The sequence below is a fragment of the Myiozetetes cayanensis genome, unplaced genomic scaffold (assembly GCF_022539395.1).
Source record: "Myiozetetes cayanensis isolate MyiCay16 unplaced genomic scaffold, myiCay2020 scf2-11, whole genome shotgun sequence".
Classification (NCBI taxonomy): domain Eukaryota; kingdom Metazoa; phylum Chordata; class Aves; order Passeriformes; family Tyrannidae; genus Myiozetetes; species Myiozetetes cayanensis.
In genome coordinates, this window is record NW_026087411.1 from 94,290,651 (window position 1) to 94,309,656 (window position 19,006).

Consider the following 19,006-nt stretch of genomic DNA (forward strand, 5'->3'; position numbering starts at 1 on the left):
ATCAGGATGTGGCTCTCTTCTGAAAGCATCTTTGTAAAAGTGACATTTAGTTTCAGACTGTCAAAACAATTTTTGTTATTTTAGTTTGCATTGAGAAGAGAGCCTCCGGTTATTAGCGTGCAAACTCTCCCAGCAATGTCAAAGTCATTCTGTGTTCTTTGTGACTCATATGAACCATTAGTAATAAACAAACTTCTTGAAAAGTTTTCATTTGCTAGCAACCGCATTATCCTCAAATTAAATTCTAAAGTGGAGGTTCCCCATACTCTATTAATGCTGTAACCACTGTAGGCAGTGCAAAGCCTTCAGAGAGTGCAACTGCACATGTGTGTGACCCAACTTTCATTGTGTAAGGGATGCTGAATTCAGAAGTTGCAACAGCATCTGTACCTGGCATCCTTTTTTGGCATAAGCCCAGCATAATTCTAGAACATTCTTGCTATCTTTGCTATCTGAAAAAGACTATGAATTTGAGCAAAGTGCAGATATGCAGAGCAAAAAGCTATCTTTTCTTTTTTAGTTATATTATCACCCTGAACAACCCAAATTAAAGTAATGGAACCACAAAAAAATTAATGGAACTTCCAGATCAGACAGCACCTGAGACAGATGAGGGGAAAAAAGGGTAGGGGGAGACTCTCTAGTCTGCTAATTAGGCAGTATTTAAAGGATGGATCAGCTGTGTTCTGCTCCCTGCCTCAGTGAATGACTAAATAATTATAAAAATTGGAACGACACCAAGAAGAGAAATTAAGCACTGTGCATCTCTCTCCTCTTATTTTGTGGCAGCCAGGGAAATCTGTTGAGAGTGGGAAGTATGGGTAAAAATCCTCTCAAGCAAAGCAAGGGATTAGGTCTGGTAATCCAACACACTTGTGTAAATGCTTTATCCACAGGATGCTGGCTAAAAGAAAGATTACAATGTCACTTTGCTAACCAAGATGTCTGATATTTACATATTAGATGAATATTTAAAAAAATAGACAATTTTAATACTAATAGATCTGTGTTGTGCCAATATTTTTAATACTCTCGGTAAGTTATATTTCTCAAGTACATCCCAATGTTGAACAGTACGTTGCAGTGCTTTTATCAGGCTGTTTAGCTGCATCATAGTAAGATAGCTCATGCTTATAAAATATTTCTAAGATTTTATTGTATAAGGACATTCCATTAGTTAATTTTGTTATGAGTCTTGTGATTTTTATTAATTTTGGAAAATCAGTTATCTTTCTATTCACTCAAATTTAGTCAGAAAGTTTTAAAACAATGTTCATTTTATAAGACAGAATGTTGGCAATTTTATCTTTCTTCAGTTTGTTTCCATAAAACCCAGTGAAGGAAAGTAATATTACTTTACATTAATGTACAAGTTTCTTATTATTTAATTTATAAATAATTTCTTAATATGTAGTATTTTTAATAATTATATTTAGTTGGCAAGCTCAAGTCTTCATATGAGATAACTTATTAATGTTAACATATAGTTTATTTCCTCAGAATATCTTTTCAAAGTCTGTAGTAGTTTCAAAGTTTGCAGTAGTTTTCCCTTCCTTCACGCTTTCAGTAAAGCTGAACCAAACGTGCTTTTCTGTTGACAGCTTCCTCTCTTGCTTAGAAGCACTATTGATGATTTCAACAGAGCTGCCAACACAGCCCTGGGAACAGCAGTTCTTGGTTAATTAGTGCAGTGGAGCACAAACATTTTTTCCATCACATGGTACGTAAACCAGCACTGTGGAGGAGTAAAATGGTAGCTACAAAAGTAAAAAGTTTATTGTGTTTCTTACCAGTTGGAAATAAGTTGAGAGAGTCAGGTCTGCTTTTCTAAATAATATATAACTAGGAGTGTCCTATGCTATACATGCATAATCATTTTTTCCACATATGCATCAAATTCTTCATGCTAAATAGCTGACAGAGCTCTGTCTGAAGTTATAGAGGGGGTGGTGCTGGAGGTCCCAGCAGGAGATATACAAGTAAGAGCGACAGCAATGTCAGTGTGTTCTGGTAACAAATATTATGTGATACTGCTAACAGTGACAATGCAGTCAAGACCACAGCATTTATTTCAATATCACTGCTCTAGTCCTCTCCCTAACAGCTTAATACCACTTCTTACTTTTTTCACAGCAATACCTCTCATCATGCTTACTTCAAGTAGCAATTGCACGCCAGAAATGCACTCTTCAGACAAGCTGGAGCAGTAGATCAATCCACTCAAGCTCTAACATCAGTGCTTTACATTCCACATATTCCTCCTTTCCTCAATTTTTGTCCTCAACAAAGGACAAAAGTGTCTTACCAAATGAATTAAGGAATCTTGCCAATAAACTGACTTTCTACTCCTTCACTGTTGTAACTGTTTCCCCTTTCGCTTGTATTTCCTTTCAGTTTTGGTCATTTTCCTTGGTATTCATCCTCTGAAAATGCTCACTGATTACTGTCACCAGGCCTCTTTGGACAGATAAGTTATCTTCAGAGATCCCTAAGTTTTTACTGGTGAAGTCTCTTGAAGAATACAAACTTCCTGTCTGTGCATGGTCAGAATTGCCTCAGCTGTTGATTGTTTCACATTCAATTGCAGTCCTCAAAGCTGAGCCTTTCTTCTTTTCACAAATCTCAGGGCCAGAACCTAGCAGCATACACTGAAAGGAACAGGCTCCACAAAAACCTATTAGAAAATACAGCTTTTGTTAAAACATGCAAGAGTTTTCTCTTATGGGTGTGTGGGCTCAGTTCTCTTTACGGCAAAAGAAGACTCTTATCAGTATTTTCAGGCTTCCAGAAGAGACCTCTAGCCATCCACGTGACAGATACTTGGAGTGGCAATGGCAGCATTGGCATCCCTTCTCCATGCTCTTGGGTGAAAAAGAATTAAAGACTGGGTGAGAGGCAACAGTGCAAAAGTTTATATATTAAAGAATCATTTGATAAAATAGAGGTCTCTTCAACTGAGAACCTAGTGCCTTACCCATGAAGATACTATATGAGAAATTCTATGTCCTTTTTCTCCTAGCCTCTTTTAAAAACAAAGCAGCATGATTCATCCTCAGTTTGAGAAACTCACCATAGCTGCAAGCTCTCCTCTGTGAAACACAAGTGGCACTTCTCTAGCTCAGTAGCACCTGGAAGTAGGACGACATTAAGAAATGCCTAATTTCAATTTCTTAAAGGTTTTTTTGGACATCTCTGTACTCAGTGTCACAGAATGGCTGAGGTTAGAAGGAACCTCTGGAGGTTATTTGTCCCAACCTCCCTGCTCAAGCAGAGTCACCTCAAGCTGGCTACCCAGAACTGTGTCCAGATGGCTTTGAATATCTCCAAGGATGGAGACTCCACGAGCTGTGTTCCCTGATCAGATGGCACCTGCAGAGAGGTGGATCACCAAACATGCCTAATGCTGTGAATTTAATTCTGGGAGTAAGCATGCAAGGACTCGCTGTGTGTGCTGTACACACCAGTGAGAGGCTACATATACCAACCATGTGCCATTGCAATCAAAGCAGCACATCTGTTTTATGCATCTGCTCTCTCATCCTAACCAAACTCTTTCTGAAACTATTAATATATTAATTCTTCTACTACTCTCTGCCACAATTATTCTGAGTTTTTATTTTCTTTTTCCTGCTTCTCTCAATACTCTTTACAGGACTTTATGGAAAGGAAATGTATATCCATGTCTAGAAGAAAGGAAGTAGCTGGAACTGAGTACAGTATATCAGGAACAACACACCTATATTCCATAAAGACTGTGATTTCCCTTTCCTAAGATACTTTTGTGAATGGAAGTCAAACACGCACTGACCTTTTTTGCTATTACATCACTCAGAAAACACATCTGCTGGACTGTCTGCAATCATCACAAAGGGGTTTTGTTTTTTTTTTAAACAAAGACGATACAATGTACTTTCCCCTTAACCTCTTCTAGAAGTGCTTTGCCTGGAAATATTCCTAATAATTCAGCCTTAGGCAAACACTAAATGCAGAATTTTTCAGACTGATAACTACGCAAAAGTTCATTGCCCTGTAAAACAAATTCCCAACAGACGAGGTGTTAGAAATTCTGCAATCTGCATCACTCCCATTCCTATATACAACAGTATTTAATGCATTAGCTATTTCACAGTTCCCTGAACTACCCTTCTCAGCCACATGAAATAAAGGATTATTGATGATAATTGATGATTATTTTTAGAATTAACATATTAGCTGACCTATATCCTACTTTTCTGTGATATTTTCCCCATGTAAGTTCATATTTAAGAGCTGAGTAGCTTTTATGATACCAGTACCTCATTGACTTTGCTTTTAATTTATGTTCATATACAGTAAGTATATGAACATAAGTCCTTTTCACCTCATATGTTAAAATACACAGATACAGAGGTGTCTCAGAAAAATACGACTACTCTCCAGAAAGGAAGAAATCTCACTGCGCACCTCCAGCTCTCTCACTAATATGGCACTTGTTCCTTGGTTTACTGTACATACTTCTCAGTTTGCCTTTTATATTACTTCGAGACAAGATTTTCTACAGTCAGAGAGCATTCTGGATTCTGTTGATCTGACAGAGCTCTCTAGTGAAGAAAGTCACAAGAGAGCACTTGCTGTTTGTAAACAAGCTGGATATTTACATGCATTGAGCCACCTGAAAACAACAGGAGAAATTAGACCTGTTTAGGTACTGAAAACCAAATGACAGAAGTCGTGCGTCTTTGACTACCTACAGTAAGGCATCAAGCTTCAGTGACTGAACTGATCCACCACACTTTCTGCCCAGGGAGGAAGAGAAAAGGATCACAACTCTATCAGAAACCATGAGGCAGAATTTTATCCTAGAAGAAAGATTATCCTTTTTCACTCAAGGAGTCGCACAACAGGCTGCACAACCACTTTATCTGTGCATCTCATAGCGTTTGTCCTCAGGCTTCATATCAAGATGTACTGCAATGCACTGATATATTTCACATTTGCTTTAAATCTTTTCTTAATCTCCTTAATGATGACAGACCAAAACCCCAGGTGAAGTGCATGGCTGGAAAGTAACCCCCTCTGCAGAACAGAAGGCGACCCTGATGAATTACATGAAGCTCCTCAGAGGCTGCATTCCCCCTCCCTCCCATTTCACTGCTTGGATTCCTTTGTTTGGTAAAATAGGTCAGCGCTCATAGAAACACCCCAGGGCTGACTGCCTCACATAACCACAGCAGCCAACTAAGGAAGACGGATGCTAACATGGGAGCAGCTGAATCTCACAACTTCCATGGGGTATGGAGAACTGAAATAACACACACTGACCAAGATGTAAAAAAAGGACCACAGGATGAGTCAGAAAAATATGATTATTTCCCATCCCAAAGCTTCAGCGGTCCTGATCTACACTCTGACAGGCTCTGTTAGTACTGAGCTGCACAAAACCCATGTCTTCAAAAGACATAAAAAAACCAGGGAATCCTGTGATCCTGGTCGATGCAAGAACCTCCAGCTCATAATATAATTCAGTGTGGTTAACAGCTCTGCCCCATCCTTAACATTATTTGTAGTAGATGTGCAACTCATGCATCCTTTCTTAGCTACACTGCCAAGGATGTCAACTTTCTTTTCTGGAAGAAGTTGAGTGACAGCAGTTGCAGTCTTAAAACAGTTTAAACACATCAATCCCTTTCAGAGAAGATGACAGATTCACTTTAATACCCCTCCCAGGTATATACAGAAACACCAAAAATGTTATGAGACTAGGATCAAGACCTCATTCCTGTGCCTCCAAAACAAAGAAAAAATTGCTATTCAGTGGTAAAAAAAAAATTTTTTTAAAGGGAACTGAAGTCTAATGTCTGCCTTATGATCAGAGACAAAAGCACAAAACTACCGGGTTGAAGATGACAACTGGACAAAGGAAGTCTCTTCCCAACACTTTTTCCCAATTCTTTATTGCTTGGGGAAAAAAAAAAAAAAAGAAGCATCATATACCTTCTCCAAGTAAAATCTTTATGTGATCTAACAGTGGACATGTAATTTGTTCCAAGATTCCAAATACTGAGCTTGGTTCCTCAGTTAGAGACTGGTAGGATTTAGTAGCCAAGCTACAGTGCCACACAAATGCAGCTGAATTGTTTACAGGGCCCACTTCATTAGAGAAGTGTGACAACCACCGTTATGCAGCTCACACAAATAAGGCAGACCAGATCTCTGCTGGCTCTGCACTTTGCAAGGTTAGGAGTCTCTGCTAACATCTCACTTAAAAATTCAGGTTTCAAACCTTGAGTCTTGCTGTCTTTGAGCTGAATTAGATCTGTATGCAGTACTGCAGGAAAGTTAGTGAGATATACTGGAGTATACAGACAAGCACCTGAACCACTTCTGGAGAAGACTGTTCTGGTTCAGAAGAATTACCTGGGATTCTCCTTTATTCAGATTATTTTAGCCAATTATTCAGCTATATACAAAACCACCAACTGTGATGCTAGTAGAAAAAGGAGTCCTACCGTGAAATACATGAACTGCACACATAGGAAAGACTTATCCTATCTGTACAGAAAAAATGGGGTTGTCCTTTTAAATGAGATATACAAAAATCTCTACCAATAGGGAATTTTTGTCTTTCATAAACAGCAATACTGGGTAATTGAGTGGAATTAGCATTGTGCTGTGTAAAGCACAGTATACTGCTTGTTAGTGCATAAACTCCTGGACTCTTGCAACACTGCAGACCTCAGGGTTTCAGCTAAGGAGAAAAAATTAGTTTTCAGATGCACATATGGTGACAGTGGGAACAGTATCAAAGCTTCTACCATCCTTCAAAAAGAGAAAACAAGTCTCTTCAGCTGTACCGGAAAGTCCAGTAACCTTAGTTCAGCAGTTTTCCAAAGAATTTTTGGAAAATATAATAGTGGAAAACTACTTCTGCCAAAATACACTGACATGTGAGTTCCTCAGGATGTCATCAAATCATATCACTATATTACCTTCTGCTTTGGTGTAGATTGAGATGTTTCCATTTACCAAGCCAGCAAACAAGTATTGAGACCTATATGTTAAACTCATAACAGTTGATTTTTCAGGAGTGAAGAAGTGCTGAAGTCGAATTTTCTTTGAGCCTTGGCAACTTTTGTAAATAGAAATGCTATAAAAAGAAGCAAGAAAAAAGAGATCTGTGAAATTATGCTTTATGTAGTTCTTATTAGAATGTGCAAACGAGAGGTTTAGAATAAAATATTGGGGGGAAAAGATTTTCTCCTTTATTCTTGACACTCCAGAATGTCTACTTAGATAATTTGCAATTACTTAACATTGACATATGACAACACTTTCAAATTATCTTGTCTGAAGAAACACTTATTCAACAAAGAGACATGATAGAAATTCTACTCAAAGTCCTCATTATGAGTCTATCCAAAACTTTTATTAATTAAAAAAAAAAAAAGATATTACCTGGAGAACTAGGGACAAGAAAAACTTCAATACCAGATGTGAATTATACTTAAAATTTACACTATTCCTACTGATTATTACCACAAGTATGTTAGGAATATTGTTAAATCTGGAATTAATTGCAATAATTTCTGGAAACATGGCACTTTCCTTGGAGAATTTTGTTCTTCTCTTAGACTGGTTAGAAACATCTTCCAAAATAACATGTAGTTATGCACTAATGGACTTACTATAACCAGATCTCTTTGGTTACTGACCTGAAAGTTTAGAAAACATAGCCTTGTTCTTCAATATAAATCAAGTGATAAGTCAGTAGGCCATCAGTTCACATAGAGTAAAATAATTCATGTCAATACTAAACAGTAATATTATCTATTCACATGGCAAATCCTGCATAGTATCACAGTGTAGAAGGTTAATGGATTCCTCTTTGCCATTCTAAAAGTTTTCCAATACCTGAAGATTATAACATTACAAAAGTAATATTTATATTTTTCAGACATGATGCACAATGAATTAATCCTCTTTCATCAGAGAGATGCATTGCTTTAATTTCAAATACTACACAGTATATTTTAAAATAATGTAGAGTGTATTTTTTCCTTGATTTAAGTGGAAAGGACACATTGAGGTCACTGAAATAACACACGGATACTTCTTAAAGAAGTAAATATTTTCTTGGAATTGACCCTGAGATGAGCTCAGTTGGTTAGAACATGGTGTTAATAACACCAAGGTGGTGGGTTCAATCCCCACACTGGCCATTCACATAAAAGTTGGACTCGATGATCCTCATGAGTCCCTTCTAACTCAGAATATTCACTATGTCTGTGAAGTGAATCACACAGTTTTGCTATAGAATAGTAAACCTAATGAATACATCATACACATTACACCAAAAACAAGAATCACCTTCCTTCTTCCATGCCAAGGCAAATAGTAGGCACATTAGAAGTTTTTGCAAGAATTTCAGAGTCTAAAGCTTTGTTTTGCTCTTTCAGCTTCTCCTCCTCTGGTATGTAGACCATGCAGAGAATCCGTGATTCCACATTGAAGCACTCAATAACCTTGGGGCTGGAGTTTTGAAATGAGACTATTGCAATCTGGCCCATCTGATTAGTACAACTGCCAATCTGAATTGGAAAAAGGAAAAAAAAAATATACCAAGACTGATAGCTGTCTCCAGGAAGATCAGCATTTACAAGCAGGAATGACTGGAATGTTAACTGAAGAGTGCATCTCAAGTTATTTGTGTGAATATGAATTTTCATGCATTAAGACATAAGAAAATAATTCAGCACAAATACAAAAGATGTCAAAACACTATGTATACAAAATTGCCTTGTACTCTCACAAAACCAGTTCTTTATTTTTTGAAAGTAGGAATATTATTACCTATTCTGATGTCTGACTCAAGAGTATATACTTTATGTAATGCAATTACAGTAAGTATCTGTGTAATATATTATTATATTAACAGACATTCCAAGTTATTTCAGGTTCTTTTAAAACAGGTAATGCACCTGAGGCCTGTCCTTTGCACTGTAACAAGTCTACAAAGAAATGCTCTGTGTAAACAGAAAGAGGGATTATATAATATAATCCATTTTGTAAACTTGCTGATACAGGATCCTAAATTTTAATCTGATCCAGAACTAAGTATCATTAATATGTACATAAATTTGTACATTTTAGAGATCAGAGGGAAGTAAAAAAAAACAAAACAAAGAAACCCTACCCAAAGAGAAGTAAATGTTTCTATGTAGTAACACTTTATGTTTTTATAAAATGAAAAAAAAAAAAAAAACCACAGAAAAGAGAAAGAAAGGATATTTTGTGGCAGTAGAAAGTTTTAATTGGCACATATTCACAAATGGCAAAGATAAAGAAACTATATGGGTCACCTTGAAAAAGACCACCAACAAAAGCTATTTCTAACTTTTAATTCACAAGGACTACCCCAAAATATCTGTACTATAGTAACAAGAAAAGTTCCTGAAATCATAATCTGCTTTTTAAAAAAAAAAAACCCAAACCCGTATTGGCTACCTCCCTTTGTCTACTGGAATATCTGCATATTTGGGGTCATAACAATCTGTCAGAGTAATTTTTTTCCTAAGTAAAGATTTAAACAGATTATTAATGGCTAAAACATTCTTAAAATATGAAAACAGACAGTAGTACAGCAGGAGCTCATATGGGTTTTAGCAGCCCTCATTATAAATTAGCACATAACTTCCTTCTGAATATGCTCAGCTGTCTGGAATTTGTTCTGTGCTGCACTAACAAATCACACACACATAACTGACTGCCTACAGAGAACAGCAAGATCACATGGACAAATACTAGCTATCCTTTTTAGAAGTCTATCTTTAAACAAATAAACAAATAAAAAAAAAACCTAGGGTTTTTTTTCAGGTTTCTATGTTGTCGAGAGTCACTAAAAGAAAGCAATGGAGAAAAACAGGAGACAACCCTTCAGCTTTTACAGATTACACTTACCCAAAGAAAACCATGTTCCATGGCACAGGAATCTGACTCTGTTTCCCCAGAGAGGTACGGCTCCGGATTATATGCTGCACATTCAACCTTCACAGAGAGGAAAAGAGAGCTGTTACCACATTAGAAAGATATGCCTGTTTCTGTCTATTTTAGGTTGCAACTAATTAAAATGTTTAAAGATATCAAAGAATCCCAAAAGGCAAGGAGTCACTTTAGTCCATCCAGCTTCCCATGCGCAGGGTTAGCTGCATCGGTATTGTGCCCAACATATTCCTTCTACTCTTACAGACATTCAGAGCCAAAGACTACAAACTCTCCAGCTGATCTGCTCAAATGTTTAATCATTTTTATTAAGTTTTTCCAAATACCCAACTTAACACCATCTTTGCTCTAATCATTAGCCTGTTACCTCTCATCTCAGCCACCAGGTACTTCTTTTTCTGCATTGTCCTTTTACATATAAGGCTTATATATGTCATGACCTTGTCTGAGATTCTACTTCATTAAGCTAAATTATCACTTAATCAATTAATTATTTTTTTACAAATAACTGATTTTTTTAAATTCTTGTTTTTAAAATTATTACCATCACTTCTCGAACTGGCATCTCTCCAGTAAATGTATCAGCCTTGTATATCTGAGAGCACAGAACTTTCTCATCTGAACATGCCATTCTAGCAGAGCTATTTAGCAGCACTACACCATGGTTACCTCTTCTGAAGCCTGTTTCTACACATCTCACTGATTGATTGTGTTTTGTAACAGTATTACACTCCTAACCAATCCTTACCTTGCTGGTCTATTAAAAGGACTTTAACAGACCCTTTCACTCAACCATGTCTTCAGTCTGTACTTGTGAAGATCTTAATTTCTCCCTGAGTATACCATGTATCTGTCCTGCTGACCATCATCCCTTTTACTTTTTTTTTCCTCTCAAGTTATTTCTCCAGATGCTTTACTCATTTTGAATGCTAATGCTAACTTCCATAATACCTCTACTCCATCCCAACTTCATGTCATCATGTTACTGTCAGTAAAATAATAACCATACTCATGATTTTATCATGCAGACCATTTAAGAAAAACCTGAAAGCTTCACCAGACTCAGGATCTGTATTTAAGTCCATCCCAGTTCTGAAGATTCAAGCATCAAGGATCTGAAAAGGACATTTTTTTGACCAGACATGGATTTCTAATTTCCCAAATATCCATGGCAGAGCTCCCTAAAGCTTAGTGAAACAATTCAAAATATATGAATTTGTAACCATGTATATAATCAAAAGGTTTCTAATGAGGTGTGATACAACATATTTACACAAGATTCTGTATAATTCCCACTAGTGTTCTCACCTCAAACATCATTGTTGTGATTATATTGTAGTACTAGAAACAACTTGATTAGTATGAACTTAAGACAACTTCACCATAACCTGGAACATTACCTTTCAACCATGAATATTTAAAAAAAAAAAAAAAAAAAAAAAGAAAGAAAGAAAGAAAGAAAGAGGCAGGCAAAATTTATGAGTTGTAAATTCTAAGTTTACTTAATTTGCCAAAGTACAAAGAATTTCATGAATCTCCCTTCAGTCAGCAGGCTTCAGGTGATTAGCTTGTGTAGAAAGTGATTATCCTTAGTAAAAACAGTGTTATTTTTTCACTAACACAATTCACTACACAGATAAAAGACTGAAATCAATAGATGAGAAAAAGAAAAAAGAAAAAAATATAGAGCTATCCATGCCAGTCTTGGCATGTCTCATTTAACATGTGCTGAAGCTGTCTACTCATAGTGGTGATTTACAATAGCTGTGACAGTGAAATACATCACTAGTGAGAAAAAAGATAGCCTGCATGCTGTGTATTTCCCAGGCTGCTTGTCATATCTCTGTCCCTTTGCATCTTAGTCAACACTGACAATATTTTTTCATAGTTAAACTCTGGTAGTTTAGCTCTCGATCCTAAGAGAAGCCTGGAGTGTAAACTTGCTCTGATGGGAGAAGTTCTTACAGGCTCCTTACACCACTGGGCAGCCTGAGCAGCATAGAGAGCTAAGGAGGATTAGCCAAGCAAAGGGTCTCTTCCCACTCCAAGACCTGGCCTGACACCCAAACAAACTACAAGTAATACTTAAATCATATTTTCTAGTAATATAAAGGACTTGGAATAACCAGACATGACCAGCTTGGCTCATACCCACATTATCTTTAGGAGGTGCAAAACCAGCAAAGTTGACCCAGAGCTCAGGCAAAGTTGACCCAGAGCTCAGGCAAATGCTGTCACACACTGTACTCTCCTGAGGTACCAAGGCAAAGACCATCACCCAACTGTACAGGCAACAGACTCCTGCTTCCTTTCAAAGCAAAGATCCTGTTCTAACTTGATTACAGAAGTTGAGCCTGGGCCTTCACAGCTTGTGGCATGGATCGTCAGGACTTACAAATGCTTAAGCTCTAAGGAAACACATGTATTTTAGGTTTCTGCAAAAAAATTAGCTGACTGTTTCACCAATGGTGACTTTATAAAGTATTCAATACAGAAAAAGCTAACTGTTTAATAAGACAAGAATAACTATGGTTGTGTTGGAAATAGGAGAATTTCAGTATTTTAAACCCCAGCTCTGCTCTGAAAACCAGTATCATAGGAATGGCTTAACACTATTACACACTTCAACTGCATTTCTAACTAGCAATTATTCTCCCCCAACTTCCAGGCCTGTATCCTCACAGTCAGAGTGAAGCTGCCAGCTGCACTTCCCTCCTGAGTACCCTGTCCCACAGGGAGGGCCTGCAGACTTAACTCTTTAAGCAGCGTCCATGCAATGACATTAATTTAATATTGGGATTAATACTGGCCATACATACACAATTTTATTTCCATTAGTGTCTCTGCACAAGCCTAACTCACCAATGGTCAACAAGAAATCCTCTTCATACATAGGAAAAAGCAGTATCCAGTACCCTTCTCTTCCATTTATTGGTCTGGACAAGCTGTACTTATTTTCTTCATTAAAGCCAGTAGGTCAGTATGACTTCAAACTGATGTGTTACTTTAGGAAGTCAACTATTAAGACAATTCCTGTATCATTGTTCAGAATAGAACTCCATTTTTTATATGATCCCATTAAAAATAATTTTAAAAATTATTTTAAAACTATTGTTCTCTGTGCACTAATGAAAATCAGAAATTTGAGGAGGATTCAACACGGTTACACCGGTAAAGGACAGCTATCATGGAGATCAAAGTCCTGCACTTAGTAAACTTTATGTTACTTCCAAGCCCCTAACACACACTTGGAAAACTCAAGACTAATTAAAAATTCCCAGCAGTTCTGTTTACACTGAGCGATGAGCTTACATATGAAAGTCAATGTTACACTATATAAAAGAGTAAACACAATGTTCCCCAATGCCTCGAAGATTGCAGCATTTTGCATTCCTCTGACCCTCCTGGACTTCCACTGCTACTGGTCTTACATCAATGTAGTAACTCAAGAGAACTAGCAGTTGTATTTCCAATATGGTATTCTTTAGCAGTTATATTACACAAAAAAGCAATTGTAATCTCATATAAAAATACTGTTCACCTTAAACTCCTGTTGCTTGGCCATCATCACTGGCATATGTCTAACAAGGAGAGGATGTTTCTCTTTTTTTATTTGATTCCCATCATCTTCTATGCAGAACCAACCTAGCAGGTTATCTTCCACTGCAATGGGAAGAACAAACAACAAACATCCCACAATACTTTCAATGAATAATCATTTACAATTCTCCACAGGAACAGAAAAGAACTCTCTTAGGACTAGTCAATACTGATCAGGCTGTTCTTACGCTATATATGCTTAAATGACAACATAAAACTATGACCAAAAATTCCATTGAGTAGATTACATACATACTGATTATGAAAAAAAAAAACAAACACCTTGCATTAGCAAAATATTAAATGTAGTTTCTTAATGATCTTGTCAATTGGTTATTGAAAGAGGAATACACACCTCAAACTTCTCCTTAGACTCTAGGAAATCTGTTTGGTAAACAGCATTTCTCTGCCTGTCAAAGTAACACTACCAACTCGCATGGTGCTAAGAACACCAAGGTTGTGGGTTTGATCTCTGTATGGTTCATTCACTTAAGAGCTGGACTTCATGATCCTTGTGGCTCCCTTCCAACTCATCATATTCTGTAACACCTGTCTACTATTTATTATAATTGTAAGGATCTTCCTCCTGGAATGATGGAGACATCCATTCTCTGTTCTTTTTTGTTATTTTGCTTGCCTTCAGTGAGACACCATAAAAGCACTCTATTTTAACAATATGCTGGTGAAACTTGCTTTGTAGCAAGCTAATATTTCTGAACTTAGACATTCAAAATGCCACGTATCTTTGAAGATCTGTGCAAACACAGGAGATTAGTAACATCACAGGACAGCACATTTTTTACCGCTCCCACTAAAATCAGGTCTGTTGATGTGAAAACTACAGTGTTATGTTAAAAAAAAACAAGCAAAAAGAACCCCAAAAACAAAGCAAAACAAAAAAAACCCAACCAAAACCAAAGCCAAAACACTGGACAAAAACCCAATTCCCTCACAAAAAGTTGAGTTTTACATATCCAGCTATAGAAATTTTGCATTAATAAAATTACACCCATAAATTTATAACGCACTTAAAAAGCTAAACAAATGAACGCAACAGCCTTAACTAACAATTCCTAGCTAGAATAATTCTGAGCTAAAATTGAGACATTTGAGCCTGAAGTTGAAAGTATAAAAAGTTCATAAGATCCAAAGAAATGTTTATAATCAAAAAGCTTCCTCATCTGTCTGTCCTGCAGTGTATCTCATTCTTCTTGATTTAGATGTAATAATTAGTAATGATCACCATACCTCATTAAAATACATTGCTTCATAATGAATGCCTCATCTTATCTATAATGTTGCTTTTATAGTGACACACAATGACTACTGTTTACTGTACTGCATTTTAAAATACCTGCAGACAAATTTTCACCAAAAATAATCTCTAAAAAATAAAAATAAAAAAGATTAGACTGTACATTTAGAGCTATTTTAACTTGATAGGAAATTTGAGTAACTAAGAATTACCAAGGGCCAGTTTAGCCATTTGTAAATTGTTGATCCAAGACTGTTTGATGGCAGGGGTAAATGTATTGAACACAGCTGTAAAGAAAGTTGGCCTCCCAGACCTGCAATACAAAAAAACAAACAAAAAAAAACAAACAAAAAAACACAACAGCACTACAAATGCATTTATTATGACATACAGCCAAGTCTAGAAATGTGAGCATGATGAAATTTCATTATTTTCTAATACTAAGACAAAGACACAGTTCTGATATAAGCATAGAGGCTTCGACACACTATACATCCATTTTCCTACTCTTTACATGCAATGGTATGAGAGGAACACCCTCCCTGCAAAAGGAATACAAAAGTGTTCTCTATTAGCTGTCACTGTCATGGTCCCTCTTTTACTTCTTGCATCTGGAATGCTGGCTTGAGGAACAGGAGAAGAAATGCTCTGGAACATTCAAGCTCCCAACATTATGGCATAAGAGTAACAGTCAGGGGCTAATCACAGAGATGAAAGAGAGGGAAGAGCTATGGATTCCCAAATCCTCCCTAGTACATCTATTCCTAATGCATAAGCCCATTTAGAAAGTTTCATAATCAAGATTTCTACTGACTTGTCCTGTTTTCCTGGGAGTTGCAGCTGAATTCTACAGCGATCTGCTGCTCTGATTTCATCTTCTTTTTTCAAAATCAGTTTTTGTAAACCTGAAGTCCAGTCATGGGCTACAGATTGGTTTAAGTTCTGAAAAATTAAAAAAGCTAAGATTCAACACCAGCCTACAACACCAGTCTATTTCCAACAGGCTAGCTAAGGTGATCTCTGCATATAACAAAATTCCTGGCACCATGGCTTCAATGAGTTCACATTCTAATCATGGATAATTTAGCGATATTTGAAAACACATTTCAAAAATATCTGTAAAACTTTTGCTAACATATTTTATCTGATGACTTAATCTCACATTGCTCAGAGTTTAATTGTACACAAATGACATTCCCAAGCATTTACCAGACAAAAAAATGTAAATTTGCATCAGGTGTACCCACAAGCCTTTTACCTTATTCCGGAACCCACAAACCCTACTTCTAAAGAATGTCTCATGAAAACATCTACAAATCATACTGACACTGTGTTTTTGTTCACATCTTTGAGACAAAATGTTTACAGGGCCATCATGAAAGCTGTCTGCGTGGTCTAAATATCTGTTTAGGTGCTTAAACAATGACCTACTGCAAGCTGAGTGTTCTGTCACAGAGGGTAAAAGCACACCTGAGGGACACTTTAAGCATCAAGACTAACAAGTACACAAAAGTACATACATGTTCCAAAGGCAGAATTGTATGAAAATTTAGATGTTTTTCAAAAATAGAGAAGCTGATCTCATTCCTCAACTTGTCCTTGTAATTATCTTACACATCTCTACCTGAAAACACTGATTTAATTTTAAGTTTTCGAAATGTGGTTGGCTCTGACTGGCAGTACTTTCTGACAGGCAGAAAGGTTTTGTATATGTTAATGGGTGAATGTCTTATGGTACTTTTGCTATACATAATTTCCAATTATGAGACCAAATTCACCCTCAAATACTTGTTCAAAAACACTGTTTTCATAAACTTCCTTCAGACTACATATTTTCACAAAATGTTATGTTTTATTTAATGCCTTAACTCTGAAGCCAAGATTTCCCAAGAGAAGCTCAGCTGTCATATATTCATATAGAGACATACATATTTACAACCTGTGGTAGCAGGTAAGAGTTAAAAACTGTGTGTAAGCATACATAAAATATACAAAACAGACAAAAAAGCAATTATTCTAAGTCTCAAGAATGTGGACAACTGATTCTGAAATTTGGTGTTAAGTACTATATTTTTGTGCCAGAATACAAGCTAAATCAAAGGGTTGTGAACAAAGCCAAAGCAAAATACTTTCACAATTCCCCTAAAAATCCTTTTTGTGATTTACATTTAGTTTTAAACAGTTTTCCCCCAAAAGCCAGGATTATGAGCTTGGATGGGCATCAAGAGCTTCCTCCAAACAACCATCCTCCTACTACCTTGTCTAACAGCAAGAATATAATTTCTTAACATAAAAATGTAATTCTGTTTCCATATAAGCTTATCAGCTACTGAACAAATGCAAACACTTGTAGCATCCACCTACACTTAAAAACAATAAAGAAAAACAAGATTAGAAGGACAGCTGTAATTTATTTATAATACTAAACAGTTAACAGTAAATGCATTACCAGAGGTAAAAATTATTCCACTCTTTGCAGAGAGAATGAAAGAATGTCTCGCACAGACCCTAGGGAGAGACAATTATACTACTTTACAACAGGAACAGACTTGAAAAATAAATCCAGCTTTGTTTATTACCTGATAGTTTCCTTTAAGGCTGCTTATTAATTGACTAATTTGACCAAGTACATTCAAGTCATGTAAAAGGTTCTGCAGATCATGGTATAGTTGCCCTGGTCCCATATAGAGCTTGTCTAAAATGAATAAAAACATAAGGTTATACATAATAAAAAGATGCAATTCTCAGTTGAAGGAGGAAAGCATGACAAAGATAATAGTGACATATACTATGCCTGAAAACCAGAGTGGTTTATTTGTACGTGTATCATCATTATTTCACTTTGCTGCTCCAGCTACTTCTAATATCCCTGCAGACAAATGATTGTGAGATGCATCCCAGGAAATTTTAGGCAGTAGTTAATGTCACATAGCTTTGTATATACAGGCCTCGCCACTGGCATTTCCTTTTAGCTCACCTTACTATTGCCTTTTTACCTACAGTGAAGATTCAAGCTTGTTCATCTAGCATGACAGGGAGCATTTTGTGTAGTTTTAATACCACACACTAGATCTGTAACAAATATCAAAGCACCACTGGCCCCAAAATTTCTCACTGACATGGAAGTTTTGCTTAGCAGCAAATAACAGACTTGCTGTAACACACTAATTTAAACAACTTTCCTGGAGGTTGTTCTTGGTTACATGACAACACAAAAAATATATAGTAGCTTTGCCTATGGTGGTTTAAAGCTCTAAATTTGCTTAATTTATCGTGAGACAGTTCTGAATTATATATAATATCCTAACTCTAACACAAGCCTGCAATTTCACTGAACCACTTGAAATTTTATTACAATTATGGTTAAGTCAAAAAAAGGATCTGCACTGAGATCAGCAGCAGAAATATTTTGCTGTAATCATCAATAAGAACATAGGTTCACAAGATAACTCATTAAAATATACTGATTAGTAGGATAAGGTGTCTATCTAAATGCACAAAGCTTGCAGAACCCCGATAATATACTCTGACTCTCAGACATGATATTAGGCGAGGCATGGCTGTGTAATTCTTATGGAAACAACACTCACTCTCCCATTAAAAAAACCCACCCTGTCCCATACAGAGTCAGCATGTTTTCCTTTGGCTGAATGACAGGAAAAGGGCTGAATTATCTTTACAGGAAACTCCTGCAGATTATTTAGCTCATGCAGTGCAGTATCCAAACTATGGATCCTTCATCCTTACCATAGCTTTGGAAGCTAGTCTGTGGGCAGCAAATGCCCCTGGAGCAGAAGGATTTCAACTGTATGTTGGCAAGAACACAATCTAAACACGGTGCTGGCTACTGGCTCTGCACATGGATCAGGAGCACGGACACGAGCTATGCCACCTGGCCTGGCTGCCAACCCACACACCACTGGCACCTCCTTCCCTCAGTCTGCTACAGGGACCAGTGTACAAACCAAAACACGTCAAACCAAGCAGAAAGCTCTCAAAATAGAGTAAGTCAGAATAAACGTGAAAAATAAACACATGTGAAACAATTCTACTGAAATCATTAGTATATTTTCAGCTAGGTATCAAAATAACTATTTTGTATTTTGAGATATCATACTGGCAGAGGCCATGACAGGATGTTTTTCTCTATCACAATTCACTATATTAAGCTGG

General features: G+C 36.7%; 1 protein-coding gene across 4 annotated transcripts in view; it reads right to left on the reverse strand.

Annotated features, from left to right (window-relative positions):
* The window catches only part of ARHGEF10 (Rho guanine nucleotide exchange factor 10), a 111,137-nt gene that overhangs the window by 19,906 nt on the left and 72,225 nt on the right, over window positions 1-19,006 (reverse strand). For all 4 annotated transcript variants that reach the window (XM_050315436.1, XM_050315435.1, XM_050315434.1 and 1 more), the window contains 7 exons: window positions 17,413-17,528; window positions 15,648-15,775; window positions 15,046-15,146; window positions 13,520-13,641; window positions 9,937-10,023; window positions 8,347-8,567; window positions 6,969-7,126 (listed from right to left, as the gene is read on the reverse strand). In XM_050315436.1, coding sequence (XP_050171393.1) covers window positions 6,969-7,126; window positions 8,347-8,567; window positions 9,937-10,023; window positions 13,520-13,641; window positions 15,046-15,146; window positions 15,648-15,775; window positions 17,413-17,528 — 933 coding nt within the window. The remainder of the gene's footprint in view (window positions 1-6,968; window positions 7,127-8,346; window positions 8,568-9,936; window positions 10,024-13,519; window positions 13,642-15,045; window positions 15,147-15,647; window positions 15,776-17,412; window positions 17,529-19,006) is intronic.